This window comes from Neomonachus schauinslandi, chromosome 2, assembly GCF_002201575.2.
Source record: "Neomonachus schauinslandi chromosome 2, ASM220157v2, whole genome shotgun sequence".
Lineage (NCBI taxonomy): Eukaryota > Metazoa > Chordata > Mammalia > Carnivora > Phocidae > Neomonachus > Neomonachus schauinslandi.
In genome coordinates, this window is record NC_058404.1 from 43,969,448 (window position 1) to 43,990,664 (window position 21,217).

Consider the following 21,217-nt stretch of genomic DNA (forward strand, 5'->3'; position numbering starts at 1 on the left):
GGTAAAGATGCTAGTCTGATGAGACCTTCTGAACTTGTCAGCTTTTAGAGCTGGCTGGAAGATAGACTTATTAGGCCTCTGTCTGTTCTGTGCTGTGCAGATGAATGACACTCAAGATACTGAACAAGGGCCGCCTGCCTGGCTCCGTCAGTAGAGCATGTGACTCTTGATCTCATGGTTGTGAGTTCAAGCCCCATGCTGGGTATAGAGCTTATTTAAACAACAACAGTAAAAAAGATACTCAACATGCAGGCAGATGATAGGAATGCTGTTGATTAGGTAGAAGTCAAATTTCACTCATGAACAGGATAATCTGGTAAGACTTACAGTCAGAGAACCCAACTTTCACCTTGATCCTGAAGTGCTCAACAAAAATTTTTTTTTTTTTAAAGATTTTATTTATTCACTTGAGACACAGAGATACAGAGAGGGAGAGAGAGAGCATGAGCAGGGAGAGAGGCAGAGGGAGAGGGGGAAGCAGGCTCCCCGCTGAGCCAGGAGCCTGATATGGGGCTTGATCCCAGGACCCTGGGATCATGACCCGAGCCGAAGGCAGACGCTTAACCATCTGAGCCACCCAGGCGCCCCTGAAGTGCTCAACAAAATTACTGAAGCTCAGATACCTCACTGTTGCAGGCAGGGTAGCCTTAAGCAGGTGGAAATTAAGTGGTCACATACGTGCACACTATGACAAAGCTATATGTCTTCCCAGAAACAAGGAGGTCAGCTGAATCTTTGTGGAAATGCCAGTTGTTAAATGGGACACCCATAAACAAAAGATCATCAAGGATTTATTTGTAGTTAAAAAAAGACTTAGGTTTATTTAACTTGAGGCAACAAGCAGAGAGAACCAGAGAAATGAGGGATCCTCTCAAAAGAGGGGGACAATTAGGAAGACCTGCTCATCGAGGACTGTTGTTAGATTTTAGGGTGGAAGTTTGTAATCTGAGCAAGGATTAGTTAGAATTTGTACACTAGATGAGTTGCTAGAACTCATGAAGTTCTAGTGTAAGATCAGATCTAGTGTCTGTGCAGTTACTATTAAATTAGTTTGGGTGAGGTGTTATCTTGGAACATACGGATTTGAAGTCTGGTGTGAAAAAGAGTTTGAACTCAACACCAAAAAAATAACTGATTAAAAAATGGACAGAGGACCTGAATAGACATTTTTCCAAAGAAGACCTACAGATGGCCAACAGACACATGAAAAAATGCTTCAGCATCACTGATCATCAGGGAAATGCAAATAAAAAAACCACAATGAAATATCACCTCACACCTGTCAAATGGCTTAAATAAAAAACATAAGAAATAACCAGCATTGGCAAGGATTTGGAAAAAAGGGAACCCTTGTGTGCTGTTGGAGGAAATGTAAATTGGTATATCCACAATGGAAAACAGTATGGAGGTTCCTCCAAAGGTTAAAAATAGAAATACCAAATGATCCAGTAATTCCACTACTGGCTATTTACCCAAAGAAAATGAAAACACCAATTTGAAAAGATATATGTATCCCTATGTTTATTGCAGCATATTTATAATAGCCAGGATATGTAAGCAGTCTAAACCTAAGTGTCCATCAATAGATGAATGGATAAAGAAGAAGTGGGGTACACACACACACACACACACACAGAGGAATATTATTTGGCCATAAAAAAGAAATTAGATCTTGCCATTTGAGACAACATGGATTGACCTAGAGGGTATTATGCTAAGTGAAATAAGCTAGATAGTGAAAGACAAATACCATATGATTTTACTTGTATGTGAAATCTAAAAAACAAAAACAAATGAACAAACCAAAAAATGGAGAATAAACTGGTGATTGCCAGAGAGGAGGTAGGTGGGGGTGGGTGGGTGAAATAGGTAAAGGAGAAAAATGAAGAAAAAAAAAAAAAGGAGTTTGAGTTTAGTCTGTGATGCATGTTGTGGTTTGGTTTGGTTCAGTTTATCTGTTTTATGAGTCATAGCACAGTTATACGTTGTGGCTTCTGTTGCAATTCTAAGAGACAGCCTATGTTAGTTTCTTGTGTATTTAAAACTGTATTTGTAAATTGTTGAAAGGCCTTAGAAAAGAATTTTGACTTTAAGAATTCTCCGTCTTTTTTTTTTTTTTTAAGATTTTATTTATTTATTTGACAGAGAGATAGAGAGCACAAGTAGGCAGAGAGGCAGGCAAAGGGGGAGGGAGAAGCAGGCTCTCCGCCGAGCAGGGAGCCCGATGTGGGACTCGATCCCAGGACCCTGGGATCATGACCTGAGCCGAAGGCAGACGCTTAACCGACTGAGCCACCCAGGTGCCCCTCTCCGTTAGTTTTCTATTGCTATGTAACAAATTACCACAAACCCAGTGGTTAAAAACAACAACCAATTTTTAGCTCAAAGTTCTGTGGGTCAAAAGTCCAATCATGGTGTGGACTTCTCTGCTCAGGGTATCAAAGGCTGAAATCAAAGTGCCTGACAGGCTGAGTTTTCATGTGGAGCCTCTGGGGAAGAATCTGCTTTTAAGCTCATTGAGGTTGTTGGCAAATCCTTGTGGTAGTAAGAATGAAGTCCCCATTTTTGGCTGGCTGTCAACCAGGGGTTACTACTCCTAGAGGCTGCCTGCATTCCTTGCTACATGGTCCCCTCTATCTTGAAGCCAACAATGCAGAACTTGCAAATGAAATCTCTCTTATACTTCAACAAATCTCTGAAATACTACATATGTTACCTCTAGATCCAGGTTTAAAGGTCTCATATAATTAGATCCGGCCCACCTGGATAATCTTATTTAAAGGTCACCTGATTTGGGACTTTAATTATGTTTGCAGACTTCCTTCACAGCAGTACCTACATTATTGTTTGATGGAATAATTGGGAGAAGATGTGTGTATATCATAGGCCGGAAATCTTGGGGGGCCTACCTCCTGCCTACCATAATGTCTTTTTAATGCGTTGAAGCATAAGCCTCTGTGTCATTTTAGTAACTCTTGGTGGTTTTAGGTGTAACTTAAGTTTGAGGTTGAATTTTTCAGTATTACTGGTAAGAATCGGTTTGGGATACAGCTCTGCTGATCTGAGCAAAGTATTATTTATGTATAAAACTGATTACCATAGGGAAAGCTATTGCCAATGGGGTCGCTTTTTTTTTTGGCCTTGGCATCTGTTACTTTTCTTTCAATAAAGTCTATAAAAACTTGGAAAAATTGGAATGTAGGGCAAAGCAGACAGAAAAAAACCAAACCCATCTGTAGTCCAAACACTCTTCCTTATACTTTTCCTCATTTTCTTCCAGTTTTTATTCTTCAGTTAAAAGAATATCATTATGGGGCGCCTGGGTGGCTCAGATGGTTAAGCGTCTGCCTTCGGCTCAGGTCATGATCCCAGGGTCCTGGGATCGAGCCCCGCATCAGGCTCCCTGCTCAGCAGGGAGCCTGCTTCTCCCCCTCCCTCTGCTTCTCCCCCTGCTCATGTTCTCTCTCTCTGTATCTCTGTGTCTCAAATGAATAAATAAAAAAATCTTAAAAAAAAAAAAGAATATCATTATAATCATATAGTATATGAAATAATTATATATACTGACTTCTTAAGTATATGTTTTTATCTGATTATAAAAGTAATACAGTCATTGGAAAAAGTTAAAAAAAATAGGAAAGTAAGAAGAATAAAATAATTTAGAATCTTGTTTGTTACCCAGCACTAATACTTGGGTATATATGCCTAGTGCCTATTCTGATGTATTCTTTAGTCACAGTTTAGATCCTCTTGTATGGATTTATTTTTAAGTAGAGTTAACACTGGAACACTTGTAGATTTTAAGTAAGAGGCATTTGACATATTATATATTGCCAAGTAGTTTTTTGTGTACTAACCTTTAAAAATGACTTCACTGGGGCACTGGGGTGGCTCAGTTGTTAGGGCATCCAACTCTTACTTCAGCTCAGGTTATGATCTCAGGGTCATGGGATTGAGCCCCATGCTCAGAGGGGAGCCTGCTTGAGATTCTCTTTCTCCCTCTCCCTCTGCCCCATCCCCAGCATGCACACACTCTCTCTAAAATAAAATAAATCTTTAAAAAAAATAAAAATAAAAATGACTTCACTCTATGAGTTTTAGATTCATAAATGTTTCTTTTATTTTCAAAATTGTACATATGTATGTATATATATTTGTGTGTATGTATGTATATATATTTGTGTGTATATATGTATTGATACAGGTTCATAATCAATATTTAATGAATAGTTAAAAAAAACAAATGAAAAAACTCCATTGTCTGTCCAGATTGACTCACTCCCTAAGGGTCCCTGACAGCTGAGTTTTCACTGTTTATTATTATCATCAGTGGGCCAAGGATATCAGTATTTCCACTGGCTCTTCTGTCTCATTGCTTGAGATAGGATGCCCTGGCTCTGGCATCTTTCTATCTCTATGCCGGACAGCAGCTCAAGAGAAGAAAATGCTTTGAAAAGAGGTCTTTTTCTTTTTTTTTTTTTTAAGTTTTATTAAGTAATCTCTACTTTTTTTTCCAAGATAATTCATTTATCTTTTTTTTTTAATTTTTTTTTTAAAGATTTTATTTATTTATTTGAGAGAGAGAGAATGAGAGAGAGCACATAAGAGGGGTTAGGGTCAGAGGGAGAAGCAGACTCCCCGCCGAGCAGGGAACCTGATGCGGGACTCGATCCAGGGACTCCAGGATCATGACCTGAGCCGAAGGCAGTCGCTTAACTAACTGAGCCACCCAGGCGCCCCTCATTTATCTTTTAGAGAGAGAGAGCATGTGCATGTGAGTAGGGGGAGGGGCAAAGGGGGAGGGCGAGGGAGAGAATCTTAAGCAGACTCCTGAGGGCGGATCCCCGATGTGGCTGGATCTCATGACCCAAGATCATGACCTGAGCCGAAAACCAGAGTTAGACACTTAACTGACTGAGCCACCCGGATGCCCCCCACCCCAAAAAAGAGGTCTTAAAGGAACATTCTAGACTTAGAAAACAGAGCACTCTGTGCCTCCTCTTACATTTTCTCCTGGTTTCTTATACTATCATGCCAGAATGTTTCAGCTGAAGGTACAGACTGATATCAGACCTCAGTGCGGTGCCTTTCTGCTGAAACACTGATAGACTGGGTTCTCTTGCTATGTAAATTTTTTTAAAGATTTTATTTATTTATTTATTTATTTATTTGAGAGAGAGAGAGAGAGAGAGAGAGAGAGAGAGCATGCAATCAGGGGGAGGAGCAGAGGAAGAGGGACAAGCAGACTCCAAACTGAGCATGGAGCCCGACCCAGGGCTCAATCCCACGACCCTGAGATCATGATCTGAGCTGAAATCAAGAGTCGGCCACTTAACTGAATGAGCCACCGAGGCGCCTCTCTTGCTATGTGAATCTTTTTTTTTCTAATTTTATTTATTTATTTATTTGAGAAAGAGAGAGCCCGAATGGTGGGGAGGGGCAGAGGGAGAAGGAGAAGCCGACTCCCTGCTGAGCAGGGAGCCTGACACAGGGCTCTATCCCCGGATGCATGATATCATGACCTGAGCTGAAGGTAGACGCTTAACTGACTAAGCCAGCCAGGCACCCCTTGCTATGTGAATTTTTTTTTAAGGTTATTTATTTATTTGACAGAGAGAGAGATAGAGAGAGCAGGAACACAAGCAGGGGGAGTGGGAGAGGGAGAAGCAGGCCGCCGAGCAGGGAGCATGATGTGGGGCTCGATCCCAGGACCCTGAGATCATGACCTGAGCCGAAGGCAAACACCCAATGACTGAGCCACCCAGGCGCCCCTATGTGAATTTTTAAAGAATATAGAAAATCATTATTTGAGTTGCTTGGCAATGAAAATAGTTTATTACTTACTATACTTTTACTTTTGAGGAGAGCGGAAAGGTAAAGATAGATATTTTGTTACGTTATTTTCGTTGAAGTGTCCAAAATGTAATTTGGATGTAGTTATCAACCATCTCAAGAGAGTTTCTGTTTAAACAGTGGGGTGAAAAAAAATCATTCCAGAAACACCTTTCCTTGTATTGGGAAGGAACTGAAATGGAAGATGTGCACACAAGGCAAAGTTTGATCTCAGAGTTGCATAATCTTGAAATCAACCTGAACTTCTAAGTCTAGGATTCCAAGTGAATAAAGCTTGACTTGAAAATCTTTTTTTTTTTAAGATTTTTTATTTATTTGTTTGACAGAGATAGACACAGCGAGAGCAGGAACACAAGCGGGGGGGGTGGGGGAGAAGCAGGCTTCCCGTGGAGCAGGGAGCCCGATGCGGGGCTGGATCCCAGGACCCTGGGATCATGACCCGAGCCGAAGGCCGCTGCTCAACCAACTGAGCCACCCAGGCACCCCTAGGTAAATTTTTAAATGGATAAAAAGATTAATTAAAAAGATAGCTAAATGGCCATTAAACAGATGGAAAAGTGCTCAACATCAGTATTCATCACAGATATGTAAATTAGAACCACAAGGAGATACCTGTAGATACTCACTATTATGGAATAAAATTTAAAAGCTTACCAATACCAAATGTTAGCAAGGCTATGGAGAAACTAGAACCCTCACACCTCACTGGTGTGAATAAAATAGTATAAGCCTTTGGTGAACTGTTTGACAAAATTTATGTCTACCCCCTATCTTTGCAGTCCCACCCCTCAATATACACCCAAGAGAGAGGAGTGCTTTTATCCACTGTAAGACAGGTAGAAGAATGTTCATAGCAATTTTTATTCATTTTATTTTATTTTTTTAAGTAATCCCTACACCCAGCATGGGGCTTGAACTCATGACCCCAAGATCAAGAATCACATGCTTCACTGAGTAAGCCAACCAGGTGCTCCCATAGCAACTCTATTCATAATAGGTCAAAATTGGAAAGCTTATCTAGTGACACATTTTGCTGTTTCTAGCCTAAGGCTTAGCATGTAACTATCTGCTTTTAGTTTAATATGTGATATTAATGAAAATTAATGTAGGGCATCCTACTCCCCAATTTTCTAACTTTTTTTTTTATTATGTTCAGTTAGCCAACATATAGTACATTATTAGTTTTTGATGTAGTGTTCAGTGATTCATTAGTTGCATATAACACCCGGTGCTCATCACAACATGTGCCCTCCTTAATACCCATCACCCGTTTACCTCATTCCCCCACCCCCTCCCTTCTGTAACCCTGTTTGTTTCCTGGAGTCCAGAGTCTCTCATGGTTTGTCTCCCTTTCTGATTTCTTTCCATTCAGTTTTCCCTCCCTTCTCCTGTGGTCCTCTGCACAATTCCTTATGTTCCACATATGAGTGAAACCATATGACAATTGTCTTTCTCTGCTTGACTTATTTCACTTAGCATAATCCCCTCCAGCTCCATCCATGTGCAAATGGATGGTATGCGTCCTTTCTGATGGCTGAGTAATATTCCATTGTATATATGAACCACTTCTTTATCCATTCATCTGTTGAAGGACTTCTCGGCTCCTTCCACAATCTGCTATTGTGGACATTGCTTCTATGAACATTGGGGTGCATGTGCCCCTTCTTTTCACTACATCTGAAAAATATGGAAGGCTTCACAAATTTGCGTGTCATCCTTGCACAGGGGCCATGCTAGTCTTCTCTGTATCATTCCAATTTTAGTATATATGCTGCCGAAGTGAGCACCCAATTTTCTAACTTCTAAAACTGTTTTGAAATTTCTTAAAATCTTTCTGTGATTTTGATTTTGGAGGACTAAAAGAAAGAACTTGTAGATTGCCTAGAACACTAATTATAAAAATGTCAACTTTTTCTCTATATTCAGTTCAAATGTTCCCTTACTCTTGGATCATTCTTTAGTTTGATTAGGTTTCTTTTTTAAGATTTTATTTATTTATTTATTTGTCAGAGAGAGAGAGTGAGAGAGAGCACAAGCAGGGGGGGAGCGGCAGGCAGAGGGAGAAGCTGGCAGATGCTTAACTGACTGAGCCACCCAGGCATCCCTAGGTTAGTTTTAGATTAGTTTTAACTGCTTTTATAATCTTATACTCTATTTTCTTATTTGAACAGTGTTATTTATTTGTTTATGTATGTATGTATGTAATCTCTTCACACAATGTGGGATTCACATGACCCCAGGATCAAGAGTCAGCTAGGAGCCCCTGTTTCTGTTTTTTTTAGTCTTTGACTCACTGTATTAGTTAAATTTAATGCCATTGTGTTTTTTCGAGTAAATACTTTAGAGCAGTGCTGTTGAATATAACCTGAACTGATGGAAATCTTCAGGAAATCTTTACTCTCCAATATGGTAGTCACTAGGCACATGAGGTTAAGGAGCATTGAAATGTGGCTAGTGTAACTGAGAAGCTAAATTTTAAATTTAATTTAATTTTTAATTTTCTAAAGATTCTATTTATTTATTTGGGAGAGTGAGAGAGATCATTGAGCAGGGGGGGAACAGTAGAGGGAGAAGCAGACTCCCTGCTGAGCAGGAAGCCCGATGTCGGACTCGATCCCAGGGTCCTAGGATCGAGCCCCGCATTGGTCTCCCTGCTCGGCGGGAAGCCTGGTTCTCCCTCTCCCACTCCCCCTGCTTGTGTTCCCTCTCTCTCTGTGTCTCTCTCTGTCAGATAAATAAGTAAAATCTTAAAAAAAAAAAAAAAAAGAGTGAATTGAAAAAAAATACAAGAACTTAGAATGATATGAAATTAGGAAAAAAGTTGTATTTATCATGATTAAATTAGACCAGTGGTTGTCAACCTTAATTTGTATATTAGCCTGCACATTAGGACATCTGGAGAGCTTTTTGAACATACCAGTCTAAAACCAATTGAGTCTGAATTTCTAGAAATAAAATGAGGGCATTATATCTTCAGAAAATCCCCAGGTTATTATAATGCTCAGTCAGGGCTAAAAATCGGTGAATTATGGTAGTGCTCCTTAGACCTAATGTGCACCTAGGGATCTTGTTAAAATGCAGAATCTGACTTGAGTAGGTCTGAGCTAGGGCAGATAGTCTGCATTTCTGACAAGCTCCCAGGTGATTTTCATATTGTTGATCCCCCAGACTACACTTTGAGAAGGAAAAAATTTTAGGATGAATGGTTGAGCAGGAGTCTACTGTGTCTGAAATGAACAATTGGTGGCATAATTGTATAATTTAACAGTTGTTATCTGGCTCAGACTTCGTTTCTATACGTCTAAACAATGAATGTGTATATATTATACTTCAAAGTACTTATTCTGAAAATTGATGAAGAAACCTCTTTAGCTGGACAGTGTGGAGCAAAGAGGTTCTGTTTCGGTTAGATAAAATGGTCAGGGAAGAGATTCCTGAAGAGGTAATATTTGAGCAGAGAATTGAGTAGAATGAAGGGGCTACCAGTAGCAGCTATGCAGTGTGAGTAGTTGACATTCACAGTGTCAACAGATAAAGGCAGCAGTTTTTGCCAGTGAAATAACAGAGATCAGAGCAGAAATAAATGAAATAGAGACCAGAAAAATAGAAAAGATCAACGAAACTAAGAGTTGGTTTTTTTGGAAAGATTCACAAAATAAGCAAACTTTAGCTAAACTAAGGAAAAAGAGAGAAGACTCAAAAGCAGAAATGAAAAAGGAGGTATTACAATTGATATAACAGAAATACAAAGGATCCTAAGAGACTGTGAACATTTATACACTAACAGATTGGATAACCTAGAAGAAATGGATAAATTCTAGGGTGCCTGGGTGGCCCAGTTGGTTAAGTGTCTGACCTTGATTTCTCTCTCAGGTCATGATCTCAGGGTGGTGAGATCAAGCCCTGCATCGGGCTCTGTGCTCAGCAGGGAGTCTGCTTGAGATTCTCTCTCTCCCTCTCCACCCCCACCCTTTCTCAAATAAATAAATGAATCTTTAAAAAAAAAAAAAGATAAATTCCTAGAAACATACAACCTACCAAGACTAAATCATGAAGTAGAAAATCTGAATAGACCAATAACAGATAATGAGATTGAATCAGTCATCAAAAACCTCCCAACAGGGGCACCTGGGTGGCTTAGTTGGTTAAGCATCTGCCTTCGATTCAGGTCATGATCCCAGAGTCCTGGGATCGAGCCCCACTTCGGATTCTCTGCTCAGCAGGGAGCCTGCTTCTCCCTCTCCCTCTGCCTGCTGCTCCGCCTGCTTGTGCTCTCTCTCTCTCTGACAAATAAATAAAATCTTAAAACAAAACAGAACAAAAAAAACCTCCCAACAAAGAAAAGCCGAGGCAGAACCAGAAGGCTTCACTGATGAATTCTATGAAACATTTATTTTTATTTTTTTTAAAGATTTTTATTTATTTGTCAGAGAGAGAGAGCACAAGCAGGGGGAGCAGCAGTAAGAGAGAGAAGCTGAACAAGGAGCCTGATGCTGGGCTCCTGTCCCAGAACCCTGAGATCATGACCTGAGCTGAAGGCAGCCACTTAACCAACTGAGCCGCCCAGGCTCCTCATCTAGCAAACATTTAAAGAAAAATTAATGCCAATCCTTCTCAAACTCTTCTAAAAAAGTGGAAGAGGAGGAAACACTCCCCAAATCATTTTTTTTTTTTAAGATCAGCATTATCCTGGTACCAAGGCCACATAAGGAAACTATAAGGAAAGAAAACCGCAGACCAGTATGATGATTACTGATGCAAAAATTCTCAACAAAATATTAGCAAACCTAATTCAACAGCACATTAAAAGGATTATTCACCATAATCAAGCATGATTTTTCTGGAATGCAAGGATGGTTCAGTATACTCAAATCAATAAATGTAATATGTCACTTTAATAGAATGAAAGATAAAAATCATATGATCATTTCAGTAGATGCAGAAAAAGCATTTGACTAAAGATAACATCCTTTCTTGATAAAAACACTTAACAAATTGGGTATGTAGAAGAGTATATAGAAGGAGCATACCTCAACATCATAAAGGTGGAAAGCCCACAGCTAACATCATACTCAACAATGAAAGGTTGAAAGCCTTTCCCCTAAGATCAGGAATAATACAAGGGTTTCCACCCTCTACCACCCCTATTCAATACAGTACTGGAAGTCCTAGCCAAAGCAGTCTGATAAGAAAAAAAAAAAAAAAGAAAAGGCATCCACATCAGAAAGAAATACATAAAATTGTCTTAATTTGCAGGTGGCATGGTCTTACAAGTAGAAAATCCTAAAGAGGCCACCAAAAAACTGTTAGAGTGAATCAAGAAATTCAGTTAAATTTCAGATATCAGTTGTGTTTTTAAATACTAACAACAAAATATCCAAAAAAGAAACAGAATAATTCCATTCACAATAGGATCAAAACAAAATACTTAGGAATAAATTTAGTCAGGAACATGAGAACTACAAGATTTTGATGAAATAAATTGAAGAAAACCCCCAAAAATGGGGAGATACCCTGTGTTCATGGATTAGAAGAGTTAATACTGTTAACAAACTACCCAAGGCCATCTATAGATTCAGTGCAATCCCTATAAAAATTCCAATGGTATTTTTCACAGAAATAGAAAAAATAACCCTAATATTTATATGGAAACCAAAGACTCCAAATAGTTAAAGCAATTCTGAAAAAGAACAAAGCTGGAGATATCACACTTGGTGATTTCAAACTGTACTACAAACCTATAGTAGTCAAAGTGGTATGGTACTGGCATAAAAATAGACACACAGACCCGTGGAACAGAATCAGGAGCCCAGAAATAAACCCTCGCATATACAGTCAACTAATATTTGATAAGGGCCCTAAGAAATACTCAGTGGGGAAAGGGTAGTGTCTTCATTAAATGGTATTGGGAAAACTGGATAACAACATGTGGAAGAATGAAATTAGACCCCTATCTTTTACTACTCACAAAATTAATTCAAAATGGATTATGTTTATTTATTTATTTATTTTTAAAGATTTTTATTTAAATCTTGACAGAGACACAGCGAGAGAGGGAACACAGCAGGGGGAGTGGGAGAGGGAGAAGCAGGCTTCCCACAGAGCAGGGAGCCCGATGCGGGGCTCGATCCCAGGACCCTGGGATCATGACCCGAGCCGAAGGCAGACGCTTAACGACTGAGCCACCCAGGCACCCCAAAATGGATTATGTTTAAATGAATTAAACTTAAGACCTGAAACCATAAGATGTTTAGAAGGAAACACAGGGAAAAAGCTCCTTGACATTGGTCTTGGCAATGATTTTTTGGACTTGACACCAAAAGCACAAAGAACAAAAGCAAACAAAAGTAAGTGGAACTACATCAAACTAAAATGCTTTTGCGTAACAAAAGAAGCAATCAACAAAATGAAAGGAAACCTATGGAATGGGGGAAAATATTTACAAATCATGTATCTCATAAGGGGTTAATATCCAAAATATATAACAAACTTGTACAACTTAATAGGAAAAACAAGCAAACAGTCTGATTAACAAAAGGGGAAAAGGAACTGAATAGACATTTTTCCAAAGACATACAGAAGGTCAACATGTACATGAAAAGCTGCTTGATATCACTCACTAATCATCAGGGAAACGCAAATTAAAACCACAGTTAAGACATCATCTCACACCTGTTAGAGTGGTTACATTGTGCTCCCAACACAAATGAGGGCCAGCTGGAGACTCTCCAAATTTAAAGTGTATTTTAAAGGTAGAATCAACCAGGGTGCCTGGCTGGCTCAGTCAGTAGATCAGGTAGAGCATGTGACTCTTGACCTCCGGGTCATGGGTTCAAACCCCAAGTTGGACACAGAGCTTACTTTTTTTTTTTAAGATTTTATTTATTTGTCAGAGAGAGAGAGAGAGGCCACAGCAGCAGGCAGAGGGAGAAGCAGGCTCCCCACTAAGGAAGGGCCCAATGCGGGACTTGATCCCAGGACCTGGGTTCACGACCTGAGCTGAAGGCAGATGCTTAACTGACTGAGCCACCCAGACGTCCCCATAGCTTACTTTAAAACAAAACAAAAAAAAGAATCAACCAGACTTGCTGATAAATTGGGATTTGGGGAGTATTGGGGAAATTGTGATTAAGGGATGACTGCCTAGGTTTTTGGCCTGAGCAACTGGGTTGAGTATGGTTCCATATATTTAGATGGAAAAGACTAGAGGTGGTATGGGAAGTAAGTTTAATTTTGGACATATGTTAATTTTTTCTAGTTTTATTGAAAAATAATTTGCATACATCACCATGTAAGTTTAAAGCATACGGCATGATGGTTTGATTTAGATATATTTTGAAATGATTACCACAGTAAGTTTAGCTAACATCCATCTTTTCATATAGATACAATAAGAAGAAAAGAAAAAAGGAAAAAAAAATTTCTCCTTGTGATGAGAACTCTTAGGATTTACTTTTTTTCCCTTGGGATTTGCTCTTAACAACTGTTCTATAGATCATACAGCAGTTAGCTGTAGTCATCATGTTGTATATTATATCCTTAGTACTTATTTACCTTATCACTGGAAGTTTATATCTTTTATTTTTAAAAGATTTATTTGTTTTAGAGAGAGAAAGAGCGCAGGGGTCGGGACAGAGGGAGAGGGAGAGAGAGAATCCCAAGCAGACTCCCCACCGAGCGTGGAGCCGGATGTGGGGCTCAATCTCACGACCCCGAGATCATGACCTGAGCCAAAACCGAGTTGGACGTTCAACCACCTGAGCTACCCAGGTGCCCCAGAAATTTATATCTTTTGACTACAGTCCTCCATTTCCAATTCCCCTCCACTTCTGCCTCTGGCCTCAGGCCTCTGGCTTCTGGTAACCACAAGTCCCATCTCTTTTTCTGTGAGTTTCGTTTTGGTTTGAATCCACATGTAAGTGAGATCATACAGTATTTATCTTTCTCTGACTTATTTCACTTAACATAATACCCTCCAGTTCCATCCATAATGTAACCAATGGTAGAACTTTCTCATGTTTTATGGCTGAATAATATTCCATTGTATGTAAATACCACCATTTCTTTATCCATTCATCCATCAGTCAACTCTTACATTGTTTCCATGACATGTTAAATTTTAAAAGCGTATTAAACATCCATGTAGATGTTAAACAGGTAGTTGAACTTAAGACCCTGGAGTTCAAAGGAGAGTTTAGGCTAATCAGTTTTTACAAGGTTTATAATGAAACCCTTGGTTGTATTTGTAGAAACAACTCCATGATCATGCTGCAAATTGTGTTAATTATGAAATAAAACCGTTTTTACAATTCTTAGTTTCATATTTATGCCAAATTGTTTTCCCCCACTACTTACTTTGAATGTTTATTTTTTATGTGGATACACTTTAAGTGGCCTTTTTTAATACCAATCATCTTTGAATAACAGGGACCTCCTCTACTCTTCAGAAAAAAAAGTACTGTAATTTTATATTCCCTGAATTATCACATTTCTGGATAAGTAATCTTTTGGTTCATAGTCATTTTTTTTTTTAACTCTGTGCTGGTGTTTTGAGACCCTTCAATCCCTGTGCTAACTCTCCTTTCTCATTGGTAAGGATTGTAGTTTATAAAATAACAGACCTATATTAAAAATGAAGGGGGCGCCTGGGTGGCTCAGGCGTTAAGCGTCTGCCTTCGGCTCAGGTCATGATCCCAGGGTCCTGGGATCGAGCCCCGCATCAGGCTCCCCGCTCAGCGGGAAGCCTGCTTCTCCCACTCCCCCTGCTTGTGTTCCCTCTCTCACTGTGTCTCTCTCTGTCAAATAAATAAATAAAATCTTTTAAAAATAAATAAATAAAAATGAAGGGACCACTCCCCCCAAATTATGATATGATATAACCAATAAAGCAGTAAATTGAGTGCTGACACTGTTGACATTTTGATTCTTTCATTAAAAAATGCCTAGTTTAATTTTTTGAACAAATAAAATGTCTGGAATTACTTATTAGCCTTGAAAATCACTTAAATACGTTTTCTGTGAAATTTGAAAAATTGTGCTAAGACACTGTTTTGGAAGTATGACCATAAATGGAATGTTTAAAGAGGTGACATACAGCCTCAGAAACAAAATGGGAAACTTTAGTGCTTGGTGTTGAGTAGTTTGTTTATAATTTGAAAGGGTGCAAGAACTGAAACTCTGTGTTACAATTCATATACTTCATAGTTTAAAGCAGGGATAAGATGTTAGAAGCTAAAACTTCAGCTTGTTCATCTGCTTGCACAGTCATAGTGTTTTGTTGTATTGTTAGTGAAATCCTGTGTGCCATTAATAAAAACGGTTGGAAATGAATGTGTCAGAGACTTGGGTTCTTAGAAAAGATTATCATTCACTGTGAATAGTGAAGACAGGTGAAAATCCTCTTATGTGTACCTTAGTCATAATAAAATCTCTAAACTTTGGCTTGAAGATGTATACATACATAATATTCAAATTTTTACTCTAGTCCTATTCTTGTTCCCCTCACTCCATGTTTATCCAAACCAGTGTTACACAAAATGTGGTCCGTGGATTCCTCTCAGTTTACAGCTTGTTATTAACTTCAATAAGTACAGAAATAGAGCATTTAAAAACTTAAATAGCAATTTGATATTGGCACAACATCTAAGCATATGATCATTTTTCTAGTGATTTATTTTTACTGCATTTTACAAAGTACAGGTTTTGACAGGTTAGAGGTTGGAGTGGGGCAGTTCCCACTACTCTAGATCCTCTTTTTTTCTTTTTTCTTTTTTTTTTTTAAAGATTTTATTTATTTATTTATTTGAGAGAGAGAGAGAGAAACAGCATGAGAGGGGATAGGGTCAGAGGGAGAAGCAGGCTCCCCGTCGAGCCGGGAGCCCGATGTGGGACTCGATCCCAGAACTCCGGGATCATGACCTGAGCCGAAGGCAGTCGCTTAACCAACTGAGCCACCCAGGCGCCCGATCCTCTTTTTTTCATTCAGAAATTCCAAACTCCTGTTTCCATGTGCTCACAGTAGAGACTGGGGAAAAGGACATGAAGACCTGTAAACTATTACTTTGTGATGACTGGTGAATGAAGGTGCTGATTATTTGAGATTAGTTGAGTCTTTTTTTTTTAAAGATTTTATTTATTTATTTGAGAGAGAGAGAGAGAGGGAGAGCACAAGCAGAGGGAGTGGCAGGCAGAGGGAGAGAGAGAAGCAGGCTCCCCACCGAGCAATGGGACTCGGCATGAAGGGGACAGGAATGGGACTGCCAATGAAGGCAAATGCTTAACCAACTGAGCCACCCAGGTGCCCTGAGATGAGTTGTGTCTTTACTTAGAATTCCCTTAAGCCATTTTCCTGGTTTTCTCTAAACAATTTTAGTATGCACAACAATTTCCTGGGACACCTGTTAACAATGCAAATGCCTGTGCAGGATCCCCAAAAGTTTTGATTCTACCTGTCTGAGGCCTAAGAATCTATATTCTAAACAAACACTCCCGCTGATTCTGGTGAATATTGTTCCTGGGTAGGTGATTTAAATCAGGATACTTGAGAGTAAAAGAGGATGCTATTAAATCACATTAGGACAAGATAAATAATCTGAGAATATCCTAATAGGTGTACTTGGACATATGATCACTGTACCTGGGGCATATTTTTTAAAAATAGAGGTTTAAAGTTTAATTGGAAAGTTCCTGCTATTTCCTTTCGTGACCAAACTTAGCTAGATTTCCTTTCGTCTTCTCAGGATGGTGGCTGTTTCCACTCTTTTATGAATCAACCTCAACTATAGTGTGTATACAACTTTCTAATAAAAGAAGATGGAATTCAGGGCTTCTAAACATACTAGGAGTAACTTGAGGGGAGTTAGGACCCACTCCTTTAAAGTTGAAGATTCTTTTCTTCTGATTTGAATGAAACTGATTTTATTTGCCCTTAGCTAAAAACTTAGGACTCTTCTGGAACTTTCTGTAATGCATGTTGTCTCAAGCCAATCTTAATTCCTTTTAGTGTTCCTGGCTCAGCTGTGTCCCATTTCTCTTAGCTGGGCATAATCCCCTTGATCCATTTCAACCTTGCTTTTGTTTTCATTTAACTAAGTGACTTGTTTACTATTTAAGTAAATTGCAACTGAAGAATTTGAGAGAAAGAAAAAATACCTTTCTAAATTTCTTTCTCAAGAGTTCTTCAGGTTGTTGTCACCTCTCCTTACATAACTTATATAGAAAAAATGGTTTTCCTGTTTTGTAAACTGTTACCTGATTACAACTCAGTATTGCAGGAAAATTATTATTTTTTTTAAAGATTTTATTTATTTATTTGACAGAGAGAGACACAGCGAGAGAGGGAACACAAGCAGAGGGGGTGGGAGAGGGAGAAGCAGGCTTCCCGCGGAGCAGGGAGCCCGATGCAGGGCTCGATCCCAGGGCCCCGGGATCATGACCTGAGCCGAAGGCAGACGCTTAATGACTGAGCCACCCAGGCGCCCCAGGAAATTTATTTTTATTAGTAGTAATAATATTGCTGTTAGAAGTCAAATAATATCTGTGGATCTCTTGTCTCTGGTACTACCTCTATTATAATACCTTTTTTGTCAATTCCAACATATTTGATTTTATATTATTTCATTTTGTTTTTAGTTTGTTGGCCAATTTCTTTTATTTACAAAGTGGGGATTAAAAACAAGCAGGCTTTCTATGGGGTTCATTTCAAAATGGGGAAGGGCAGATTGGCTAGCCAGAAATTGAGAGTAAGAGTTTGAAAACCAAGAAGAGGTAAATTAAGTATGAAAAGGGGAATGATTAAATGTGGAACCATCCATTTCTTTATTTTTCTGGATCAAGATTTCAGAGGACTTGGGGTTCTCTGAACTCACATGCAAGTAGCTCTTGATTGAACCTCATGTAAATTTCTCTAAAGAAAATTTTTCTAAGACTTATACCCTTAGTTTTGGTAATTTTTCCACTTTTTAAAAAAAGATTTTATTTATTTGAGAGAAAGAGAGCACTGAGCTAGGAGGAGAGGGAGAAGCAGGCTCCCTGCTGAGCAGGGAGTCCAATGTGGGGCTCCATCCCAGGACCCTGGGATCATGACCTGAGCCCAAGGCAGACGCCCAACTGCCTGAGCCACCCAGGTGCCCCAATTTTTACACTTTTTTTAAAAAATAAGTATTTCAAACATATTACAACAGTAGAGAGAATAGTATTAGGAGCTTTCAAGTGAACATCACTCAGCTTCAACAGTTAGTAACTCACTACTTTTCTTTTTTTCTTCTGTACCGCTGCTTATTCCCTGTCCCCCCATTATATCGAAGCAAATCCCAAATAGCATATAATTTCATCTGAAAATATTTCAGTAAGACTCTCTAAACTATAAAGGACTTTTTTATTATTGTTAAAAGCCAACTATATTACCATTACGTTTTTTTTTTTAATTTTTTTTTTATTCTTATGTTAATCCCCATACATTACATCATTAGTTTTTGGTGTAGTGTTCCATGATTCATTGTTTGTGCATAACACCCAGTGCTCCATGCAGAATGTGCCCTCCTCAATACCCACCACCAGGCTAACCCATATTACCATTACGTTTTATGAAAATTGAAGTAAATTTGTTTAGGACTTACCTTTCACTCTGTTTTAGAGACTCACCAGATGAATAAATAAAAGATTCATCATAATATCTTTATTTTAGAAGTAGATTATTTGACTAAAATAATGTATTGATGTTCCATCTGAATAACAATTTATCCTTCAAATTGGAATACTTTTGAGAGTGAAAAGGGGCTCTATTAACAATTATGCTAGGAGAGCAGTGGAAATCTAGGCCTGTCCTACATGAACTGGGGTATACATGGTCCCTGTTTCAAGGTAATATTTGCTGGTTGGATAGCTACTATAATTTTTTTCAACAAGCTTTGAATAACCCAGATGAGTCAAGTTGTAGCTAAGAGCATGGTGAACTTACCATAGGATTTTTAAGTCTAAAATTTTTATAGTGCCTGTAGATTTCAGGTTGGTTCTCTCTCTCTCTCTCTTTTTTTTTTTTTTTTTGAGAGAGAGAGTAAGAGTGAGGGTGCAAGCATATGTGCACAAGCTGGGGGGTTAGGGAAGGGTAGAGGGAGAGGGAAAGGGAGAGAGAGAATCCCAAGCAGGCTCCACACCCAGCTCAGAGCCCAACATGGGGCTAGATCTCAGAACCCTGAGATCATGACCTGAGCCGAAATCAAGAGTTGGACGCTTAACCAACTGAGCTACCCAGGTGCCCCCCGCTTTTAAAGTTTATTTATTTATTTAAATAATCTCAACTTGGGGCTTAAACTCACGACCCCAAGATCAAAAGTCGCTGGCTCCTCTGAGACAGCCAGGAGCCCCTCACCATAAAGCTAGAAGTAGAACCACCAGGCATAAATCACAAATTAAAGGGCGCCTGGGTGGCTCAGTTGGTTAAGCGACTGCCTTCGGCTCAGGTCATGATCCTGGAGTCCCGGGATCGAGTCCCACGTCGGGCTCCCTGCTCAGCAGGGAGTCTGCCTCTCTCTGACCCTCCCCCCTCTCATGGTCTCTATCTCATTCTCTCTCTCAAATAAATAAATAAAATCTTTAAAAAAAAAATCACAAATTAAAATGAACCCTTCTGGGGCACCTGAGTGGCTCAGTCGTTAGGTATCTGCCTTCGGCTCAGGTCATGATCCCAGGGTCCTGGGATCAAGCCCCACATCGGACTCCCTGCTCAGTGGGAAGCCTGCTTCTCCCTCTCCCACTCCCCCTGCTTGTGTTCCTTCTCTCGCTTTGTCTCTCTCTGTCAAATGAATAAATAAAATCTTTAAAAAAAATAAAATGTATAATTTATAGGCTTGTGGATGTTAGATCATAGATAATCTAAAGTAGACTACATTATAAAGTAAGTAAATGAGGTGATGACCAATTTTAAAAGGTCAAAAAGATTTTTTCTGTTAAAGTTGGTAGTTCACCATAATATTACATGAACTTTATATCAAGCATAAACTAGTTTTTAGCATTTCCAGATTAGAAAACACACTAGACCTTCCTTATCTGTTCTCTTCTAGTTTATGCTGTGTTACTGTAGCAAGTAATTCTCAGGAACAGCTCCATTCAGTTAGTAGTGTGCTTGTTATCAGTAATATTTTAAGCAACTACCTTTTTTTTTAAAGATTTTATTTATTTATTTGACAGAGACAGCAAGAGCACAAGTAAGGGGAGCGGCAGGCAGAGGGAGAAGCAGAACTCCCCGCTGAGCAGGGAGCCTGAGGTGGGGCTCGATTCCAGGACCCTGAGATCATGACCTGAGCCAAAGGCAGATGCTTAACCGACTGAGCCACCCAGGCGCCCCCGCAACTACCTTTTAATAATAAAGTATACAACTATGATTCCTCTGATCAGGAGCCAAAGTCAGACTTCGAAAACACAGTTCCATTATGTCAGTTCCATGGAAAACTAAGTGCCCTTTAGTGTTGTGATTTCTTTCCCTTCATTTTAACCACAGTTTCATTTTTAACACCTTTTCCATAGATAAAAGATACTCATATCATCATATCATCTAGTCCCTGGTCTTTTAGTTTATTTTCTGAATCAGCTTCAAGTCTTTCATGTTTATATGTAAAACATTATAATTCATACATACACACATTCACATACATCTTTTAAATAACTTTGACTTTAACTGTGGCCTTTTTAAAAATTAGAATCTATCATCTATAACATATAGTGTCTTTGATTTCTTTCCCCACATAGTTCTGGTGCTGTGGATATGGAATCATAGTGATATATTAGGTTTAATTTGTTACATAGAAGAAATGGGTTCATGGTTCTCTATACGTTTAAGTATTTTAAATTACTTTTTCTCTCCTTCTAGCTGTTCCCTTTCCTCCAACCCAACGGCTTACTTTGAAGGAAGTATTTGAGAATGGGAAACCTAAAGTTGATGTTTTGAAAAACCATTTGGTGAAGGAAGGGCGACTGGAAGAGGAAGTAGCCTTAAAGATAATCAATGATGGGGCTGCCATCCTGAGACAAGAGAAGACTATGATAGAAGTAGATGCACCAATCACAGGTATGAGAAGTAATTGCACAGTGGTGCTTAGATTTGAGCTAATTTGAAAAATGATTACAGATAACCAACTAAGATATGTGATAATTTTTCCAGGAATTATGAGATAGTCTTGGATTATTCAGTATATTTGTTGTTCATCAAAGAAATACAATTTAAAATACCTAATATTTACAGTAGGACTATTCAGTATTGATTGATTGACCACAATTACAGAACATTCCAGTCAAAAGCTAACGTGATTTAAGTTAAAAGTTAAACTGATATCTTATTGGTGTACTGCCCTTTCTCTTTAAGACATAT

The 21,217-nt window shown here is 38.9% G+C and overlaps 1 protein-coding gene and 1 non-coding gene across 5 annotated transcripts in view; one reads left to right on the top strand and one right to left on the bottom strand.

Moving 5' to 3' along the window:
- The window catches only part of PPP3CC (protein phosphatase 3 catalytic subunit gamma), a 97,786-nt gene that overhangs the window by 20,511 nt on the left and 56,058 nt on the right, over positions 1-21,217 (top strand). For all 4 annotated transcript variants that reach the window (XM_021699023.2, XM_044912840.1, XM_021699024.2 and 1 more), the window contains exon 2: positions 20,720-20,917. In XM_021699023.2, the coding sequence (XP_021554698.1) occupies positions 20,720-20,917 (198 nt within the window). The remainder of the gene's footprint in view (positions 1-20,719; positions 20,918-21,217) is intronic.
- Positions 7,534-7,640, bottom strand: LOC123324132. Its single transcript, XR_006539625.1, has one exon. It is a non-coding gene; the product is annotated as a U6 spliceosomal RNA (small nuclear RNA).